At 36.8% G+C, this 22,946-nt stretch overlaps 2 protein-coding genes and 1 long non-coding RNA gene across 3 annotated transcripts; 2 read left to right on the forward strand and 1 right to left on the reverse strand.

The window, feature by feature from the left end:
• Positions 1 to 10,565: 10,565 nt before the first annotated feature.
• Positions 10,566 to 12,223, forward strand: LOC110862444 (fructose-2,6-bisphosphatase TIGAR). Its single transcript, XM_022111642.2, has 4 exons — positions 10,566 to 10,763; positions 10,831 to 11,089; positions 11,428 to 11,568; positions 11,634 to 12,223. Exons 1-4 carry the CDS (start codon positions 10,738 to 10,740, stop codon positions 11,919 to 11,921), a joined length of 714 nt encoding a protein of 237 aa, XP_021967334.1. The 5' UTR covers positions 10,566 to 10,737; the 3' UTR covers positions 11,922 to 12,223.
• A 387-nt stretch (positions 12,224 to 12,610) lies between these two features.
• LOC118433550 lies at positions 12,611 to 13,303 on the forward strand. The gene is made up of 2 exons (XR_004833435.1): positions 12,611 to 13,069; positions 13,135 to 13,303. It is a non-coding gene; the product is annotated as an uncharacterized LOC118433550 (long non-coding RNA).
• Positions 13,304 to 17,881: 4,578 nt separating this feature from the next.
• Positions 17,882 to 19,755, reverse strand: LOC118433540. Its single transcript, XM_035845536.1, has 3 exons — positions 19,183 to 19,755; positions 18,594 to 18,937; positions 17,882 to 18,433 (listed from the first exon to the last, which is right to left on the reverse strand). Exons 1-3 carry the CDS (start codon positions 19,472 to 19,474, stop codon positions 18,272 to 18,274), a joined length of 798 nt encoding a protein of 265 aa, XP_035701429.1. The 5' UTR covers positions 19,475 to 19,755; the 3' UTR covers positions 17,882 to 18,271.
• Between the last annotated feature and the right edge of the window lie 3,191 nt (positions 19,756 to 22,946).

The raw sequence follows: 22,946 nt of genomic DNA on the forward strand, positions 1-22,946 counted from the left end.
ACATTTTTCACCATAAACGGCAAAATAAACAGAAAATACTTCAGATTTTTCCGTTAAGTCCAGAATTTTAGGTGGAATGTGGGAAATTCTTTGGTAAATAAGGTGTCAGTGTGAAGAAATGCGAAACAAAGCAGTATAAATGTCCAGGTTATCAGCAGTCCATTTGTAACTTGCATTTGTAACTTGCAACTTCAAGAATGCAGGCTAATTAACAATGGAGTAACATTTTTCTGTCTGTATCCACAAACATTGAAGGCAGGACAGACATTGATTTCATAGCAAATAATTGAAAGCTACAGTGTATTTTTCCCTAAAGAATAATATGTTATTACATATTGTCAGAGTCACTATGAAAATAACGTAAAAAACCCATATTACAAAGACAGCAACAGACCAACAACATCGGGATCAATCTGATTATTTGTATTTGTTTTCTGGACCGGACAATCGGATGAGTTTTGTGAACGAAATGTCAACACAAGATGCTCGTCCCTTCTCATCTTCGCCACACACAACCAAACAAATGAGACAATAATCGTATGCACTGCTCCGCCATCAACTCCTGCTGCGTTCGGCTTTGTGTGGGAGATGAGACGATGACCAAACGAGACTGCATAAAAAAATTGGTAAAAAAAGCAACGTAAAAAACCAGAAGGACAGCGTGAGTGGGGACGAAAGCAGGGATTAAGGATGAATTAGGAGAAAATGTTTGGATTTTGGGGGATTTGAGGGATCGCTCTGTGTCAAAGCTGCACATAAAGTGGCTGTCACCGAAGTGGAGGAAATAAAGTAGGGGCTAATGAGCTAGAGAAAGAAGAGGATCAAAAGTATCACGTTTCTCGGATGAGAGTATAACAGGAAGGTTATAATAATTGTTTTTTCGCTCTTTATACATACATACATTTTTGGGACAAATTAACCTTACCGTGACAAGATCGGTCACTATTTATTCGATGATACTAGATAAGTAATGGACAGAATTTTTGTTGTTTCCCTGACCATGGAAATGTTTTTGTGATCACGATTAGGATTGACCATGTAGCCACAGATCACTATATCATTTTCACATTAGAACATCTGCAGAGACCTGGATCATTTTTATTTCAGTTGGAATAAATCTGCCATTTATGGTAGAAAATGCATACCGCATGGATAATTGGGTGGATAGTTGACAATGTAGATTTATGGTGAATTGTGGGTATACTTTAGTTCAACGACGAAGAAATTATATTGGGTATGACACATAATAGAAAACGCTGGTTTGATGGAATCGTGTGCAACGTTGTGTATTTTATTCAGGATGAAAGAAATGTATTCCAATATACACAGTAACTTTTATAAAATAATGAAATTATGTATGTGGGTGGAATTATTAAAATCAGACCATTCGTCTTGTAAGTGGTGTATCTGTAACAATGAAGTAGTGCATGTCTAAATTAAATAGTGGACTATAAAACGACGTAATGTTACCAAAATTCAAACGAATTTCATACATATATTTCTTACTATCTATAATATTTACCAGATTGCCGAGTAAAGCTTGTAAGTGGAGTAAGTAAGTATTCATGTACATGAGGATAAACCGAGGAAATGATTAAATTAAAATGCAACCATAATAAACTTTCTCCTGCCTACGGACCGGCTTGGATTTTGAATTAGCTCTTTGAAATTAAAATGTTACTCACTCTGGTCAAGCAATCTTTAGTTCAGTAAACGCAGGACACGGGATTTGCAGAGCTCGATAATCCCTAAGGAATCATTAGGTACATACTTATATAAATGTATGTATTTATATGTCGCTTTGCAGTAATTACACTTTCATACATACATATTCATTAATCCCACAAGTACGGGCTGCACACATCTCTTTGTGCATTTAAATTAATTGAACTGGACTCTGGGCAGTTGAGTCGTTATTGTGATGCTGATCTAATTTCTAAGCCATCGACTAGAGGCAGTGAAACAGGAGATCAAAGAGATAACGAACACCGTTAGATAATCAAATAATCATCATCTCCACATGCATGACAGAGATATTCTCAAACACCCAAAATTATGGAAATTGTATGACCAAAATTACATCAAAATCTCGTTATTACGATGTATCTCCATTAAAACGATAATTTCTCTCGGTGCATAAATTCCGCTCTTATTGTGCACAAATGTCAAATATTAGATTCGGATTTGAATAAATTTGAGAGAATTGGACTGAATGGGCAGTAAATAATAATCTAATGATTCACAGTGATGGAGAAAATGTAAGGTTGGTGTATGCACACGGATCGTGAATCGTATTTCCGTGGTGTCATGAGTGTAAATCAATTCTTATTTTGAAGTATTTATGGAATTATTATATTTATGGGTATCATCATCAACACTGCGGAGGACCGCTTCTGGTCAACTAATCCGGTCCACTCGACTGACTTTTGTAGTAATCCGAGCCGTAAAATAGGGTCTGTCGGGTAGTGAATGTGTATTTCTTTTGACCTGAGAAAGCCTGATGGTGAGCTGGAAATAAATTCGGAAATGCTTCTCTGGGATAACAGAATTTTTGTATTTGTAGTGTAGGCAAGATGTGTGCTTGGCAAGTTCTAGATTATTTTGATGATAAAAATTTATAATTTGTTATTGTTTTAAGTATAAAATTTGCGGCTTTTTTAGTGTTTTAAAATTTCCAGATTTTAGCTCTTTCCGTAACACACTGTAGTTTGCAGAGGAAGTGGTTTTCTAGCAATTTTGGTCCAATTACATGGAGAAAGGGTTGCTCGCGTGCACATGGATTTTGTTGACTAGCCGGTATGTTCTGGGATAAAAACCCTTACGAAACACAACAGTTTTGAGAGTCTCATTGTTGAAAATACGTTTACTCTTGTGTCCTTTTAACGCAAGGGAGAAGTTACAACTGGAAAATTGTCAAGGGGCGTATTGAAAACAAAATTTAATAAAAAAGGATCATGTTTCATTGTCCATTTTTGAAATTCAATTACAACAAGTAAGTGGACATTTTTGTGACCGGTTTTTATTTATGTTTAAAAACTGCTCAATTGGGACGTACACGAGATATTTATTATGATAGATTTGCAGCTAGAACGTACTTAGGAATCTTGAGAACAATGACACAATCCACATTGATGTTCGAGGCACTTGTCCTGCTGTGTTCCCGGTCAAGTGGCAGAGTAGGAATTTGCAAAGGCAGTGACTTTGATGTTGAAGTGGTTAATATATTTCTGCAGTATATGATATTTATGTAGCCCATGTGTCAAACACGCCCTTATGCATATTTATGTGCATAAATTACACTCATGAAGTTTATATATCATAAAAAGTTGCATAAACATAGACGCCAAAGAAAATATTCACATATTTAAATTTACAAGACGTTTTGTGCATCAATCAGTAGCGTCTTCTTAGCCACTATTTATTCGGAGGTATATCTCGGCTAGTTTGTACGATACCAAAATTATTTTCGTAATTTTACCAACTTTTCCAGCAAAATTTAGTTTCCAAAAAAATGTGTCGCGAAGTGGAAAAAGGAGAAAAACGAGTCGGTCACAGATGGTGTAGTCCTCTAATTAGCTCATTGGTGACACTTTGACAATGACGTGACTCAAGAAGTTGCACAACGTCAAGGGTTAACATGTGCTCGGTTAGAAGCATTGTACATGTTCCCTGCCTCGTAACTGGTAAAATGTCAATCAAACCGTAAATGAGACGACCTGCACAACAACAATAAAAACGAGGAGCATTTTGTATATGCAACCAAACAAATTGGACATGCTGGTTTTTCATGTCGTTGTTTGTTGGACAGTTTTTTTATCCACTTGATCGCTCCGAGTCAATTGTTAATTGTTAATGGTTGGATTAATAACATTATTATTGCGAGAATTATGGAAATGTTGTGCGCATTTGAAATTTAGATGTCAAGAACTCGACTCATTTCTGTCACTCTCCACTTGAATCGGAACAAGTGTTCGGAAAACGGGGATAACTACTTGTCAAGCAAGAGAATCCAGTGTGCGAGGACCTTTTATGACCATGAAGGGGCCAGATGGCCAAAGTGTTCTGTTGTTTTTTTGTTGTTGTGGCTTTTTCAGAAATGAGGAAAAATATGACAATTAAGATTTATATGCGGGTTCGATTAGTCATTGAATATGCCATGGAATACATATTGAAGAGTGTTTTTTACTAATGTAAAAAAGCCATGAATTACGCACGCGTCATTAACCGTGTAAAAAACAGACCGCAAGTCAAAATTTGGGTGGTGGCAATAAAATTAAACCATGAATGAATTATTGAAAATGCACATTAAGGTTTTTGAATGAAATTTGATAGTTGTGATTCACCGGAATTCTGTGAAATGTAAATCCTTTTCGAAAATCAGAATTTTATCTGTTTACAACTTATTTCCGTGTCATTGTTAATTTTTGTGCCCAATTTGTATGTACTAACGGTGCCATTTGTAAACTTTTTCAACTTAACTGAAGGCACACGTCGCACAATGCATATTTTATTACACCCTCCTTTACAGAAATTTCTTATTTGTTACAAAGTTGAGGTGAGGAGGTTGGTCATTGGGTGCAAATTTAACACCGACCCGGTAACTGACAAGTTGCTTGTAAAGTTCATTCTTAGTTTCTGTGAATTAAAAGTTCAAAGTTTATGGCCTAATCGCACAAGCCATAGGTCATGAATTTGTCATTTATTATTTTTAGAAATTCATTAACAAACTCGACACGCTAAACATAAATCATATTATTTGTTTGGTACCTAACATATTTTGACTGCAATAAAGTTTTCATGGTGAGTATTCCTATGTGGTCGCTACTTTACTCAAAAGAGGACAATAAATTAAGTGCGAGCTTTATTTTCGTCCATCATCATCATCTCATCCGTCCAAATCTCTCACCCACGCACTTTGTCTCTCCGTCGTGTCCGTCAGGATTGTCTTTTTCGAGATTGATTGATTGCCGAAATGTGTATGGAGTTGGGGGAGGAAAGAGTTTCCGAGGCTGACTTTTCCCTGGCTGACACAATGAGTCATTATTATTATTCATTGTTCTCAATAATTTCACATGTTCCGAAATATTGGCACCACACACAATTCCAAATTTCGAGAGAGGAGACTCGACGCACGCACGTGACATGCAATCACTTTTGAAGTGATGGACACCGAAAATCCGGGCGACGCGACTCCTTCACTGACTTTCCACATTTTGGACTTTGGGAGAATTGAAGAGGTTTTAATGAGTGCTCGTCTGTCTCAAAATCCTGCCTATTTTACGACGACAATGGATGACGGACGACTGGACAGTCTCATCATGAGTGGAACGAGGTTGTTTAGAAGCATTCACAAAACTCACCCAGAGTATTTGTTTCTCGTTGTATTTCCCCTCAGGAAGAAATTTAGTTGTGCAGTGCGTGTGTGCATTAGGTAGCTAAATTATGCTCGTGATGAGATGAATCATTTTGAAGTGGACCATCGTGAAAGTTGTAATGAGGCAATTACGCACAATAAAAAACCCACAATGGCAATAAAAATACAGATTTCTTATTTATTTCAACAACTTTTCTTCACACTTGAAAGATAACTTTTCAAAATAGTGATGAGATCAGTGTTTACATCATCATATTGTCTGCGTTGCAACGTCACCTTCATCCTGCCGGGCTTAACGGGTATGTTCATGTGTACTGGATCCATTTCTCGTCGTCCAGTCATCATCACGCCGAAGGGTTTTCGATAAGGGGTTATCATCACAGCTTTAGGTTTGAGGGGCTTCATTACACCGAAATAAGGGTGCGGCTTGGGGTCAGTTGAGACGGCTGAAGGACCAGGGCGACTGTTTTGTTGTGTATCCGAGTATGGATGTGGATTTTTGACTGCAACAGGGTGACCTTGAGGGTTCATCCAAGCTGGTGGGTGTGACTTTGATGGGTGTGGGACTGGGTTCATGACGGTGTTGTGATGTGTGGGGAGATGAAAAGACCAGGAGAATTTAATGGTCAAGAGAAGAATTGTCACAATTTCGGGAAATTCCATCTGAAAATTACAGTAATAAACAAGGTCCTAAAAAAGAGGAAATCTTAGTGAGGCGGTGCAGTTACAACTAGGTAATAAATAAAATTAGATTGCAGAATTTTTGCATCACCGCTCTCGGTACCATTTTTACTATAAACTTTGCTTCGTATATGCGTGAATTCTTGATTTTCCTGAGTAAATTGAGACTTCAAGAAGGTGTTTTTGCTAGGAACGAGAATTGGGCTAAATTTACTGAGAAAATATAATTGGTAAACTATTGTGAACTATATATGGATTTGCTTTAAAAAGTTCTAAAAAGCTAATCTATAATTTCCCTTATTAATTTGAATATTCTATTATTCTTACGAACAGAGCAAATAAATATTTTAAATGATTAATGCTTCCAGAAAAAATTGTACCGAGAGCGGTGATGCAAAAATTCTGCAATCTAATTTTATTTATTACCTAGTTGTAACTGCACCGCCTCACTAAGATTTCCTCTTTTTTAGGACCTTGTTTATTTAATACTTGTAATTGAGTCTGAGTGATTTACATAATAAACACCACGAATTCCTCAAATTTAGCGTTAGCATAGCATTTGTTGTCAGCTAAATGCCTTGCGTGACTACCAAGTTTCTAAATGGAGTGTTGTAGCGGTTTCTTAACCGATTTTGATTCTCTTTATCTTAAAATTTACAGAAAAATACTCTATAATCCATGGGGGTTTGAAAACTTTCTTAGCTGTTCTATAAATCAACCATAAAGGAAAATGCGTTAATAAGATCACATTTTTGGCTGTAAAAATTAAAATTACAAAAGCGACTTCGATAACCATTGCGTAATGATGATACGTGTAATTTAATCAAAATCAGTTGAAGATGAAAATATTTGCATGAGTTATCCTGCAGTCACTATGTTGGGGTCGGGTGAATGCATAGTTAGTGAATTTTTTGTTGCTAGGAATTAGCCTTACTAATAAAAATCATTACGCAGTTAATTATTAACCGATTTTGGTCATATTTGACTTAAAAACTCCAGAGTGAGTTTATCTAAAATTTTGCCATCAGAAAACTACCCCTGATTCTCCAGTAATTAGTTAAAAATCAAAATGTGTTACCAGGGGTACATTTTCGTTAATAAGTCGAGTAAAAATCAATCAATCGCTAAGTCCAATAGCAAATCGTTTTCGAATTGAGTTAGAATGACCGGTGCAAAATTTCATCAAAATCGGTTGAAAAATGGCTAAGTTATCGTAAAATGCCACTTTTTTTAACGTGAGTAACTGCATACTTAGTGTTTTTTCGTTGCTAAGTATTTTGCCTCACTAAGAAAAATGTACAAAGTGTATAAAATATTTACAAATTTCCTGCAAATATAGGTAAATTTGTTAAGTTTACTTTATGCACCTTTTTGAGTTATACAAATGTGTGTAGCACTCCAGTCTTCCGTGATACGCAACTAAGTCTCCAAGTCCGTACAAACCCTACTTTTATATCCAAGTAAAATATCTGTAAATTTGGGACACGCACGTTCGCAGAATTTGAGATTAACCATTGACAACATACTCACGTATTTAGGCATTTATTACGTGTAAATGAACGTAACTGTCTTGCGCATACAAGAAAATCTACACTAATAATCATAATATTCATTGTTCCGCGAAAGTTAATCCTCATGGAACGCATTTGGGTACAAATTTTACTCTCCAAATTCCATTGCTCACGATCTTTCAGTCCAAACAACGAACCAAAAGAACGTCTACAACAGCAAAGAAAAGATCCACACATTGATATGAATATGGGCCAGTGGTGTAAAGTTTACACCTTTTTCACACCTTTATCCTGTAGTAGTCATAACACTTTGACATATTTATGTCACCCTCATTAAGTGGTGGACTACATCATAATTACCTTTTTTGACCGAAAATCTATTTATAATTCATAATTTTTGTAGAATGGTCGTACCCAGAAATTTATGACTTCATCACAGAGAAATTCCATTGCAACCAAGTCTCGAGAGATCCGTTTATGAATGTGTGCGGCTGAAATATTAACAACGGTATAAATTTTATATATTTATCTCCTCGACATTCGGATTTGCCTCAATGTATTCGACAGCAAAGTCCAGTCTTTAGATTCCTCTCATTAAAATAAACTGCGATGCCAATATCAAATCAGATCTGAGAATTGTTTATGTCGTGGACTGACTGGACTGTTAGGCAAAGTCGGCGACTTCCGGATGTCAAGTGCTTTTCAGGAGACGTGCTGGTCGTCGTCGCAGAGTTGTCATTTGATTTTATGACGCCGGAGATTGTGGCGAGATACGAACGCACGTATGATTGTGTGGGTGACGATGAGGGTGAGTTGCATAAATAAATAAGTGGAAATGCGATTCGGTTTGGCAGATGAAGTGGATGCGCAGAGACGACCAGCGACGACGACGGGGTGGACAATTGTCATAAATTAATAGAATGGCATTGTGTTTCATGTGGAAATGAGAATAAATGCTCAAACCACCGTGAAAACCAGTGGTCACTCTCTTGCTGGGATTCTATTTCTGTGTATCATCGGTCGAAAATCTCACATGTCGTGAAGGGAGACATTGCTGCTCCCAGTTTGATGACCAATTCACAATATTCTATCAAAGATAGCCAAATGATTGCAATAAATTTGCCATAAAATCTCCAAAACGGAAAGAAACACGCCGCGAGATATCTGTTTCTCCACTTGCGAGATCTTTCTCTCTGCCGAAACCAATTTTATTTTAGAACCTTCCTCTTCGCTTTTATTGCCCTCAATCCAAGTGAAATACGCTCATCTAATCGTCATCATCGGGAACAATTGCAGTTCTCACTAGTCACATTTTATTAGCAAAGAACCAATTTACACCTGGAGATCTCCCAGAATACTTCTTTCGTTGTATTCACTGTCGAATCAAATGTATTCCGCAACTTTCACGGCGAATAAAAACATTGGACAAGTTTTACCCAACGGTTCGGTAACTGTTGATTATTATTTACGTTCTAAATTCGTAATTAAACTTGGATATTCCAATTTCTACAATGAATTCCTCAAAAATCTCATCTTCCCCGACACCCATTTTTCTCCCCTCTCCAAGCTAAATATGCAAATCCGTTCCCATTTGTCAACCCCATTAGCTCCTAATTCCTTTTTTCTCTCGGAATAAGAAGCCCAATCAAATCCGAGTTAACCAGTCCTCGCTAATTACTGGATCAATTACATTAATGCAGTCCCAGCCTCACGACTTTCTCTCGCCTCCTGAAAAATGTCACACCCACGGAACCCACACCGTGACAAATTATTCTTTTCTCACCACTTCGCCTCGCTCGTCACTCGCAGTCTCAGTCTGCACCAGAGTTGTAGAATAATTAAGCAAAGAAAGCCAACCTCCGGACCCCTTTTTCTCATCTAATCTGCATTTACTTACAAGAACTCAATACCGTCACAAGAAATCCGTCATCCTGTCTCCGTCGCCGTCTTTGTGCACACGAAATCCCACCGGGCGATGCATCATCGTCAAGAAGTGTTGGATCTTATTATTTGGAGAGATTGGGCAGATTCCCAGTCGACTCAATCTCACTCGTCTTCACAGTTGATTAGCTAAAGGTTTTCCTTGTTGGGATGACTGTGATGAAAAATGTGGTTTTCCGCTTTTACTTAATTGTTCGAAATTGAGAGAGTAGGGACACATTTTTCTTTCGACACAGCGTTGTGCTGATGGATACGAGTGGGGGAACGGAGAAGTATATAATAGTAAGTTCCAGCTATGATTCATATGTATAATGTATGTATGAATTTCTTGAATTAGGGAATATTTGTTTATGAAATGTTTCATCCAAGTGTTACATACTTATTAGTTATGTATGATTATCTGACGAAAGTGAAAATTAATAAAATTATTGTTAAAATTTGGTCAATTAATCAAATTTTAGGTCGTGTTCATTCATTGTAAGTTCTGGTAAGTATTGGTAGTTTGATTGTCCCGTATTTCTGTCATTATTCATGCCCGTGAATAAATCCAAAATTGTTACCATCTAAATTTGAGATTCTCAAATCTTGCATTCTTTGTGCTAAATTTGCAACATTTCAATCAAAACGAACATATATTCGGCGTACTCGCTGCAACCTTTGCATGGATAGCTGGTAAATCTGTCAAACTGAGCATATCAATAAGCGCAACTTGACGTATGATAATTACTTTGTTTCAATTCATGCTTGTGATTATCTTATCATACTAATTACTTTAATCGTCCTGCAGGCATCGTATCATTGACCTAACTCAACCATGCAAAAATATGACGTACATAAGCAGTTCATTGCATACATTTCATTAACACTATCTCCGTGCACACACATCATGCCATTTAATTAAAATATTCCACTCATTTCCAATGTGCATATGTACATACGTAAGCAGAAAACGTTCATATGATGCGAGCACGAGGAAAGCGTATGGCGCAGAGAAACTAACGAATCGTTAGTAACGATAGAAAAGCTCAAGTTCAAGGCGATATCGATCAACTCCGACTGTGCAAATATCACATGTACCCAAGTTTGGCACAGACGGACTCGGTTCGCCAACCAGTTGCAAAACGTCACTTTAAGCTCAGATCTCCTCAGCTGAAGCACATTTCCTTCTTGCTAAAAAAGCTAATTTCTTATTGCTAATTTTTGCTAAGATTATCGTCATTCCAAGAAAAAATGTTTGTGGTAACATTTGTGAGACAGTAAGTAAGAATCATTTTAATCAAAATATTTACAGCTATTTAGATATTTGTAACGAACTTTCTTTAGTGGCGAGACGGAGTGCAATGTGGCCAACATAATTCAATCTCACACTCCAGGACAGTTAACGGAAAGGGGAGTTTCTATGGCAGAACGTCTTGGAATCCATCTCGCGGACGAGAAATTCACACGGATTTATTCCAGTGATTTAAAGCGTTGTCATGACACGACGCTCAACATTTTGAAGCAATCAAGTCACCACGTACCCGAAAAAGAAGGGTACAGCGTTGAAGAGTTGTTAGTGCTGGATGAAATGTTGAGAGAAAGGGTGAGCATTGTTTTAGTTCAATTTGGCACATTTGAAGGATCAAATACATGCAAAATTGAGGTATTGGGCGTACTCACGACAATGTTTAATTTCTCATCGTAACCCATTTAGCTTAGAAAATAATTTACGAAATAAATATAGACCCATTTGCTGAGCGAGTTTTGTGAATAAAAACCCTATGATTTTCCCGCAAACATTTTTGCTAAACTTCGCAAATTTTGCAAACAATGTTAGCATACTAATTTGCGAGGTTTTCCACCTTTGCAAAAGTTGTCGTGAGTATGCAATTATAATCCTTAAATAAGTAATTAGTAAAAATTTCGGATATTTATTTCCAGTCATGCGGTCCTCTTGAACTCCAACCTGGAGAAGAACTCGCAAAAATTATGCGAGAAACGGGTCTGAAATTTCCCTACATGCCGATACCTGGTGGGGAACCGTATCCCGATTTTAAGCAGAGAACAGCCAAGTTTTTTAATGTGAGCAGATATGGATCAAAATAATTGACGTATATATTATTTAAAGCTTCATACCCTATTTGCAGATGCTGTGCAAACTTGCCGATGTCGCGGAAAATGAGGAAAATGTGTTAGTTGTGACGCATGGTGGTTGGCTGATGGGTCTTTTGGATCACTTGGTAGACTGCCCCCACGACATTGAAGACTTTGACGAATCTCTCGTTCATTTGCGTCCCCACAACACGGCCACGACCAAGCTGGTCATTCACAAGCATGACTACAGCAAAAGTAACGAGGGGAGCAAGAGAAAAGTGACGGTAAAACATGTCCATGACATAAGTCATCTTCCAGATCATTTGCAGAAAGAAGCTTAAAAACTTTGGTGAAGGTTGACGTTCCAAAATTTTGTATTATGCAAAATGTATTAAAAATTGTGAGAGTATGGAGTTAGTAAAATGCATGTCTAAAAGTTGACAACATAAATGGTACCAATTTTTTAGTTGTTAAGAAAATTGTAATTATTTAGTCAATGAAGCGGAAGTCGGGATATTGCTACATACTTGTAAATAATAGACTCCGGAATTTAATTTTGTAATAAAATGATGATACCTTTACAAAAAAGTGATATAATCAAAGAGATCTTATCAAATTCTAATAAAATGGAATTAAAAAACTTTCCATTATACGTACTTCCGAAGAGCATGCACCTCACCAGACTTCATTACCTCACAAAGTATGTAAGTCCGTATTTACAAAGTTTAATAAAGAGCTTAGAATTTTTTCCAATTTCCGAACTGCCACAGACACCAGACCACAGGGAAAAAATCTCACCGCTTCATTATCTCCTGCTTGACAACAACGTCGTCTCAATTTCTGTGAAAGGAACCCCTTTTTTATTCACGGTTAAACCGAGTTGACTGATTGTATGAGCATAAAATGTATGTATGCACACAAGAGGCAGTGCTGGCTTTCATTACTCCATACAAATAGTATTCAGTGATCAAATTCACATTAATTCAGCCCAGATTTTCTCACGACAATCCATCATACGCATAATCAACCTTGTTGTGCTTGTGTTTGCTAGTGCTATTTATCTTATCAATCACTGCTCCAACACCCACCAAGAAATTGCTAAAACTGAGACCAACTTCCGATTAGGATCCCTCAAAATTAAAAGGGAACAAATTACAACCCGCAAAAAGACGACACGTGTCAAACCCTTTTTCGTCCATGGTTCACTTGTGTGAAGATGAAACGATGTGTTATTCGAGCCATCGTCTGATGACCGTTGACCAGCAAAGCCAGACCAGACCACCAAATATTCCGCGTTCGACAACACCCCCATTCATTATCATTAGGGAGCGAAATTTGGGAGAGAAAGATCGGGAGAGAAAGATCGGGTTGCTTGCTGGTAAGCATTTGTAAATTGACCTGTCATTTACGACGCGTGTCGAGTGGACTGGACACACTGTTGAAATTCTGAAGGACCATTAGTGACCATAAAATAAGTACATAGACAAAAGTAAGCAGTCAATAGTCTCATTCAATTTAAAAACTTTAATGCAAAACCATGCCCAATTTCTCCAGTTACACCTCCTCCACTACCCAAAACGTCAAAGGAAACAATGGAGAAAATTGTGGGTTTACACAAAAGGATGAACTTTGATGATTGCATGATCACCAGATATGTTCATCCATTTTCGCATTTCCCCACCCAGATTTCTAAACAGACAATGAAATAAATATGTATATTGGATTTATTGTGAGACCAACAATGTCATTATTTCATCGAACCTGTGCAAAAAATGGACACGTGACTCGAACAAAGGGAAATCAAACTGTTTTCCTGAAATGTTCGTATGCATGCCTGTATCGCCCATCCCATTATCAAGCATATTATTATAATTGAATGCGAGGATGGATTTGGATTTTTAAAGTGGGCTTATTACTATTATTTCACAAAGGAAAAAGCTCTCAGGATTTAAATAGGTTTGGTTTTTTGTGGGGTTTTCATTTTGGAGGGAAATGCAGAGCTCGAGGAGAGGAATGGAAAGTCAATTTAATCTCGTAAAAGGGAAAGTGGAAACATTTATGATGCGAGACAACTAATATATTGGAGACTTTTCAATATGCCGTAACCCAAGATTTTTAGTGCGGTTGTCTGTTCGTCACAGGATTTGAAAATTTTATACTCTGTCAGAAAACGAGGGACCATTTCCTTTTTTATTTCACAAAGTGGAAGCTATTATTTAGAACAAAGTCACCTGCTCCAAATGACCCGATGCGGACAAAGTCTTCAGCACGTTTAACTACCCGGATTTTCTTGACAATCTCGGTTTTCGTGTAAAGTAATGAGCTTGTCATTTTGAGAAAGAGCTGTTCAGTCGTAAAATGTGTCGCAGAATATCGTAAATATTTCCTTCGCGGAGACCTAATAAGAGTAAAAATGTGTATATTGTGTTTTCGACACTTGTAATTATTGTTTCTCTCGTTCGTTGGAATATTTATGGGAGAGATTTTAGTATTGGAGAGGGACTTATTTTTAACAAGGGTACGAAGCAAATAATTACTTTCCGCATAAAAATACCAAATTCTGATTACAACAAAGGGATCAACTCAAACTAACAAGAAATCCATGTCACGTGAATTTCAAAAAGGTACACAGTCACCATGAAAGTTGTGGAAAGAGGTGGCCAATTTCATGAAAAGTGGAGTGTAAATTTTTAATAATTTCCCTTAGAGTCGAATTTAGATAATACAAAAATTTTCAGGAACGAGTGAAAGATTTTAGATGTATCTACTTACTTAAATATTGATTTTTGGCCAGTATGATCACCTAAAATTTGTCATTGTTTCAGTGGCGATTGTCTTTTCGCACGATAAATACTTTAGGTTTTTCTTGTTTTCAATATACCTAAAACATAAAATGTTATACATCCAGGTCACCATAATTATTGTTCGTTATGTATGCAGTAACCTTCTTCGTTTCCTTATCACCAAAGCGTACGCAAATTAAATGCATAGGAAAATGCATCTCTCAATATTTTGTGTTTTATTATTGTCCGGCGAAATACTTGGAGGTACTTGAATTTCGCATTTTCAGATATTAATTTTTTCAGTAAATTACCAAGTTTTCACAATCTTTACTCAGAACTTAGATCAATCCGGCAATTCAAAGAAGTTGAAAGCATCCATGAGAATCAAATTTATCCAAGAGGAACAGAAAATGCAACTATGGCGTCAAATGATAACCGGATAAGCGAAAATGCAAGGAAACATAGTGAGTTCGTTAGTGACTTTAATAGTAACCATGACAACCGTAAAATTAAAAATTGTAGTAAACATGGAACGAGAAAAAGAAGGACTTCCCCCACTGCCCGAGGCTGCAGATCCAGGAAAAGGTCACCAGCAAGGGCGTGGATTTATCGACTCTTTACTATCTTCGCCAGTCATGTTGGTTGGAGGATTAGTGAATGGGGTAAATTGACGATTAACTTTAAATATGAATTAAAAATTAAAAATTTGCAATATGAAGTTGGTCGACGTGACGTCGTCAGTTCTTGGAGAGACGTTAACATCAGGCATGCCTAAAAAAATTTTTTAAAAATTTAATACAAAATTTCCAGGATAACAATTTTGCACCGAATTTTGCAGTTGGGGGCACACTTGCAAGCACTCTTGGCGTGGTTTCGGGAATTACTGGTGGCGTGTTGAACTCTGTGACGGGTTTAGTGGAAAACTTGGGCGAAACTCTGGGACAAGTTGGTGGCGGTTTGGCCGCCACGGTTGGGAATTTGGGGCTTCAACTGGGCGATACCGTTGTGGGCGTGGTGGCGCCAGCCGTTGAAAGTGTGGTGGGAGAGGTAGATAATCAAGATGATTCTTCTCCTCCTCCTTCTTCTTAGAAGAATAGTGTTTGAAATTTGAATGCAAGAATAAAGATACATTTTTAAAAATTCATGTTTTTTAAGAATTTAGTCAGTTTGAATAGAACACATTTTGCATTGCTTGTGGGAAATCGGGAGATTTTGTTTAGTGTGCGAATGTATTCTGCCTGTTTTTTTTTAAATACAGAAAGTTATTAGGTGAAAGTACATTTCAGCATAAATACACAGGTCCTCTATATTTTTGCAAAAAATTGCTCATCACAATTTAACCTGCTTAATCTTATCTTTTATTGAGTAGAGTAATTTTGGTGTGTTTGTTTTACTGGAGCATCAAAGTGTTTGGACTTCATTGGGGCGCAACGATATCCCAAAAATGTGGCTTAAGTAGCAGACTTCCAGACTGTAACTTGACCTTAATTTATGTCTTGTTTTGGCCCCTCGGTTTGTTTGCACTGGATAAGATAATAAATTTTGTGGGCTGGAGGAGACCAAGGCCAACGTAGGAATGACATGTGGAAATTGTGGAAAAGTCGGTGGTGTGATAAATGCGTGTCGACCAAGTAGTTAAACACTCCACATTAACGTTGCATCCTTGTAACAGATTCCACATTAAGAGCTCAATCGCTTTGTTCCCCAGCAAAAGATAATAAATATAAAGCACATGCAACGTATCACTCACCATCAGAAAAGTTCATCGCCTTATTTCCTTTTGTCAAAAAGAACGGTTTCGACTCCACCCAAATTAAGAGCGACAAGTGAATACAGATGTTTCGTTTTACACCCTTTTACATTTCTGCACAATCTTTTTCTTCGAATTTTTTTGCAAACTGCCGGAAATGGCGAATTCCCGTGTTTATCGATGTTTTCCACTTTTTGCGGAGGAGTGATACTAAAAGAGAAAAGAATGTGTGAATTTTGCTTCCGACTTGTTTATTACTAAATTTTTTATGTGGCGAGATTTTCTTTGAAGTGATTGAATCGAAGAAAAAGTGAATATGTCACGACACTTTTTCATGTAATGATGGATGTTATTATGGATTATGAAAGGGTTGTGAAATTTTGATAGGATTTTCAAAGCTGTTCAAAAATACTGACCACCGTGCTTTTGTGGAAAAAATAAAATTTCATCATCTATTCACACAGCCAGAAAATTTTGATCACAGAAGAGATGAAACCTGTCCGATTGGACGGTGTACAAAAGAAGGCACCTTTTCATCAAGGACTCAAAGGGTTATTTTTTCACTATGAATGTCCCATTGCCCAATCTAATACCCAGGTGTAAAGCATTAACCTTGCATTGCTGTGCAGTCCCACCGTCTCATTTTCCCATCCCACACAAGCAACTTGTCCACTGTACAAATAAATCCGCGTAATAGCTTTCATCACACATTAAAATTACAATCGGACACCACTCTCAAAAAGTGTTTTAATATTTTTATAAAATCCTTGTCAAAAGGGTTCGATAAAGTCGTAAAATTGAGATTTTTTATCGGTTATCCGGGATTAGCGAGTTTCCCACGTTCAGTAGAATTCTTCTTGAAGAGAATCCTTATAACGGAAAATGTAAACAAAAGTGGTAGTTAAAAGGACTTTTATTGGGTCATAAATTTGCACCAGTTGTATTTTAAGGAGTAAATGTATGTACTTGGTAATGTGAAGTGGTGAACTTGTGGAGAACAAGTCTCACTTTACCTCCAGTGTATTATTTCAGTAAGCGATACTGAAATTTGATAATGATCAATAGAGTTCAGAGAATGGGATAGAATTTCGACTAAATGAATGCTTAATTGATATGAGCAGGCGATTATGACAGACTGATTGTTATTTCAGACAAAGTGGAGACGATATGTGCATGATCACTTTACTAATTTTTGACAGGTTTCTCTTTAACTTGAGTAAACGAATATCATTTTCCCATTCTTTGTCCTAATAATAATTGTGCAATTCAATTCCAAAATGTGGTATAAAAATAATCTAACCACAAGTGTGAGATTAGATTGCATCGACAATGCGTGAGAGCTAAATTTATTTAAGTCTTGATCAAAACTCCTCAAACTAAGGAGGAGCTTGTATGGATATAGTACAAAATTAATGAATCTCAGGAACATTGAAAAAACATAGAAATGTGAACTAATCTAATTTACGTTATGTGTAAAAATTTATTTTAAGTTAATTTTCCTTTGGTTTGGAAGTATGTACTTATCAGTCGTTTTTTATATGTACTCCAACACATTAAAGCCATGCTTTTACTGCCAACTGTTGATGCATGTATGTGTTTATGCACATATGTATTTATGTATTATAAGAATTTGGCTTAATTTGCGTTTTAAAACTTTTCGCGAAATTAGTAATTATGAGTTATTTGCAATTGATTTTAATCCTTTATTTTATTCATTAAATAAATATGTACTTAATTTTATGTACAAAAATTTGAAAGACTTTGCGGATATATCTAGAATTATTCCAAGATGTACAAAGTTTACAAGAGTTATTGATTGCTAAAAAATATTGCTATTTTTATGACCGACGCATCTTCAGAAATAAGTTACTCTTCTGCTTTAACAAAGTTCTATTCTTTATCTAACTAAAAAGACTGGATTATTTAATCACTAATCCACCATAAAATTATTTATGTCAAACTAAAAATTTGAGATGAAATTGATAAACCAATATCGTTAAATGTGCGAAATATTCTGCATGACTTTAATAATTGAGCTTAACATAATGGCACAAATAAAGTGAAACTACTAGGCAAATCGAAATCACATAAGTATTTACTACATAAGAACAATGAACAGTGAATTAAATCAGTCGATATTGCAGTGAAATTCGGTCCATCATGTACAGTTTCTTTTAATAAAGGCCAAGCTGAGTCCCACGAGTGTCAAAGGAATTGTGATTTTGAGGGCAAATCTGAATTTTATGTCAATTTGAAGAGTCGGGATAATGGTTGGTCGATGGTTTCCGGCTGGATGTCTAGTTCGGCGATGCGGTGAGTTCTAAGAAAACACAAAATATTTTTTTGTCAAAAATTGTAAAAAACGGAGATAAGGAAGTATTGTACAATGAAGAAAAGTAATTATTGGGAGTCTGATTTGATATTTGAGGCGAATTAAGAGAAAGTTCAAAATTTCGAAACTTATGTATGTATATATTTACCTTAGATCTGTCAATCTCAAATTGGTCAGCAATTTTTCTCAAGCCTTCTCCAATCATACGGTAAGTGTATTCAGCATTAACTTGAATTTCTATCATGGAACGGTCGGATGTGTCAGTTTCGATGTCTGGGGTACTTGGGAGTTGACTTTCTTGTCGTCGTCGTCTTGGTACTAACTGGGAGTTGGTATTGTTGTTAAGCTCGTCAGTAGTTTCTTGATCTCTTTGTTGACTGGGTTGGTTGTTAAGCTCTCGTTCTCCGTTAATTGCCTGGACATGACAACACACCAGGTCCGGAGGGGATTGGCGAGTTGATTGGGAGGTTGAATTTTGAGGCAATGATTTACCTGCAAGTTAAATATTGTTAAAATTTTGAAGAAAGTATAGTTTAGTAAAAACTACATTAAGTTTTAATTTACACAGACGTATGTATTTTTACAAATTTCCTATTATGAGAAAAAATCTCACAGTTTCCATATTAATTTCCCTTGTAAGAAATCTAACTCCATCATTCCCTTGCTACAAATACCAACAATTGTTGTCTAAGAAGCCAGTCTCACTTTTCCCACATTGCATTAAAGTCTCAACGTACCTCTATTTCTACTCCTGCTCCGACCTGAAGTTCTCCTTTCACTTTCCTTCCTCGTAGTACTTCCACCAGAATTGCACATCTTGTAGCGACAGTAACTCTTCACCAAGTCAAGTAAGAAACGTCTCAAAAAACTAAATTCACTTTCACCTGAAGTCTTTTCAACAAGCTCACTTTCGTCTTCTTCCTCATCGCCGTGTGTGTAAAACGGAATTGCCATTAGGGCAAAAAATTGTGAAATATTGTTCTCAAAATTAAAATAGATACGAAGATATTTATTTGTTAGGTAGCGCATTGAGTTAACTTTCCAAGTTTCACATTCGTGTTCAACTTGAGACTCGCTTTTTGTTCGGAGAGAGAACTTTTTCGGTGTTGACTGGCTCCACTCGAGGCTCGGACTGAACAAGTGGCTGAGGTCGGAGCGGGTTATAGCCGACGGGAAAGTGAGATTGAAGTGGGGTTGAAGTTGTGCTGTCTGGTTGGATAACTTTTGGAGGGAGCAGAGAGAGAGAGACGCACGAAGCGATGATGATACGCATCAAGCTTGGCTCGAAAGTCACTCGAACAACAAAACCAGGAAGGAAGAGCAGTAGTTGGAGGAACATCAGGGGCATACATACGTTTCCAATCTGATCTGTATCATCACCGTATTCGAAATGAAGCTACATACGCTTACGTGCTGGACGCGTCCCCCTAGCTCAAAATGTGATGCGAGTGATTATGGTTCTGTTTTTGTTATTGCATTGGCTTTTTTATGAAGGAAAAGTGTTACAAGAGAGGAGATTGGATTTTTTGTAGGAGTGAAAGGATAAGCGACAGGTTGTATGTGAGTCATAAGATTAGCTGGTCTGGTAGTGCTACATTATCTTTGTAAAATGCTCGACTTTAAGGGAAATTAAAAAGTAGATAAATGAATTTCGAAATTTCAAAGTAAAATTATTTTTATATTCCTAAAACCGAGTACAGTTTGCAAAAATACATAAACTACAAGGTAGGAAACAGACTAGGGATGGATTATCATCACCATTATGAAATTCACAAAATATAAATACGTAAGATAACAGATTAATGATAAAACATGACGCTACCCTTCTCGTAACATCGCCTCCAACCATATGGCGCAACCTGGATGATTTTTTTGCGGATTTTAAACATGTACATGGAGCGTGCCAGGGGTCCGACGAGGGGGCTTAAAAGTTTAAAACCAAAAGTTAAAGCAGATGCGAAATATTGACGAGTTGATGACTTGGGGTCACCCCCAAGGGGGCGAAAGAATGATTCGGATTATATTGGTGACGCTCTGGTCTGGTCGATGACAGCTTGGTTTGATTGGTTAGGTGTTGTATTGCATGTTGGTAATATGGGAGATGAGTGTTAATTAAATTATGAAATGGTTGAAATGATCTGTTGTCGTATTTAGATTGTCAATATTTTTTTAAGGATTAAAAAAATAATATTTTTTAGTAAACGTAAATACATATTTATCCATCCAGATTTCGAGTCCAAACGAAAACTAACTAATTCCAAAGCTGAAATCCTAAATCCAAATAAATACGTATAATCTTTGCAAGTTTAAGTAACCATTTGTTGCCGTCAAGCAGGATGGCAATCTGTGTTTGTTCTTTTTTGCCTATTTGTCTTCTCAACCACTTGGTAATGCACCAGACAAGGAAATAAATTTCCTCAACAAAACAACACCGATGTAACGAAGCGAGAAGGATTTAAAGGAACCCATTTTTTTCTACTTGGTTCGTAATAACTGTTAAAATTGTCGTTACCAAGTTCGAGATCACCTTTCGTACCAAGAAGATCACCCAACTGTACACATGTAAGATGTGGCTAACTGCTGCGCACCTCTCACAACAATCACCTCCTTTTCACCTCTTTCACCATTATGTGACTACCCATTAAGCCAACCAACCTGGAGAAGACTTGTCTCTATTATTATGTAAATTATTATCCAACTCGCCACCTCATTAAAGACATTAATATCACACAAATTTAAATTACCCCGCTTGCCGATTTACATAGTATATATTTTACATAAGTGAAAATGCTAATCCACAAATGGTAATTTAAACCATGCTGAGAATAGGATTGGAAAAGGGGTCAGTTTTTTTTGGGCAATTTTTTATAGACATGATCTGAGCAAGTACAAATGGTGTTGATTATCTTTTGAGCTACTGGTCTTTCCAATTGTCTGGGCAACAACCTCACATCTTGGGCTACAAAACCAGCCAGCCCTGTTAAATCCATCCCTTCCTTCCTCCTTTTCCATCTCTGTCAAGGCCAACAACACAATAACGACCCAGCAGGATTCACTTTGTACTTATGTAAAGCTCGACCAGAAAGCTGAACCCATGAAAAAAACAGCTCTTTAAACTTTTACTCTAAGTTTCCACCCCTTTTCTTCCCTGCGAGGGTAGAGTGGTCCATGTTATTGCGTAACGTGATCGCTGTGAGGGTGGATGGATGTGGTTGGACAGATTTTAAAAACTGGGATGATGGTTGTTTAAAGATTATCTACGAGGGTCTGGCTGGTGTTGTGTTGGTGAAGTTGTTTTTTGTACGGTTAAAGAAATTACATTATTCAAACTGCATCCTGATAATGAGGACAAGGTCCAAGTCGTATCGTATTTTGGAGTCTTCTTGTTAAGTGGTGAATCCCGTTTGTAAATTTACATTATGTAGACACGTGAAGCAGGCAGGGAAAAAAGTGTGCGTCTGTTAGCTGACCTTTAACTTGTGGGTGGATGAAGAAGAAATCAAGACTTGATGCTCAAATGCACGTGCAGTACTGGTTTGTGTACGTCTAATTATTACTTATGTATATGTGGAAGGATAATTTGAAATACAGAGATTTTTTGAACTATGGGATAACCTTTGCTCTTGTAAAGACAGTATTTAGGATTACGCCAACGAGATCAAGACCAGTTGTAGAAAATTATTTACTGAAAAGCTATTAATCACGGATAAAAAGTTGGACGTATTTTTTACGTACACAGAAATTCACCCGTTCACCCCTTAAAAATAAGGTCCAGATAATCCCGACCAATAATATGTACACTTGTTAAGTTGAAAAAGTTTTATGATTATTTTGAAATCCCCATTTTTACATTTATGTATTTCAGCAAATTCGAATGACTCTGTAGTAAAATTAATTTGCCCATCTGCGTAAAGAGTTACACATTTTTTTCACAAGGAAACAATGATAAATCGCAGATGTGGATGTGTGGTGAACGTATTTAAAGGTACTGATGTGGAATTGAAACAAAGTAGCGTCAAATTAGAAAATGTCACCTCCTCGCGTTCTGACATTGACAGATGTCTGACTTTTGCATTTAGGGCCGAGTTGTGCTACGATTTTTTATAGCGATTTCCTTAATCAATTGATTCCATTTATGTTCATCGATTTGATTGATTTGATTGATTTGTACGCAGCGGACTCCATTTTTTTTCAAGTCAAGACACAGCATGTGGTGTTCAGAAAATGTTTTTGTTGTTATCATCCATCGTATAGTTGGAGTGAAAGAGAAGTGTCGAACTTGAAAAATTGGAGACCTTTTGTTAGTAAACTTTGGTTAAGTGGTGTAATACGAGATTGTAAATTGTTGCGTTTGTTTATCCCAAGAATTGTAGTCTCTTCTTCGGGTGAAATATGTGCGCACTTGTAATTAAACACTGTCAGGTCATGGCTTGACGAATTATGCGCAACTTAAAAAAATAGACGCGGGTCTAACAGTGAATAAGGCATGAAGGGTCAACTT

Source organism: Folsomia candida, unplaced genomic scaffold, assembly GCF_002217175.1.
Source record: "Folsomia candida strain VU population unplaced genomic scaffold, ASM221717v1 Fcan01_Sc057, whole genome shotgun sequence".
NCBI classification, from domain to species: domain Eukaryota; kingdom Metazoa; phylum Arthropoda; class Collembola; order Entomobryomorpha; family Isotomidae; genus Folsomia; species Folsomia candida.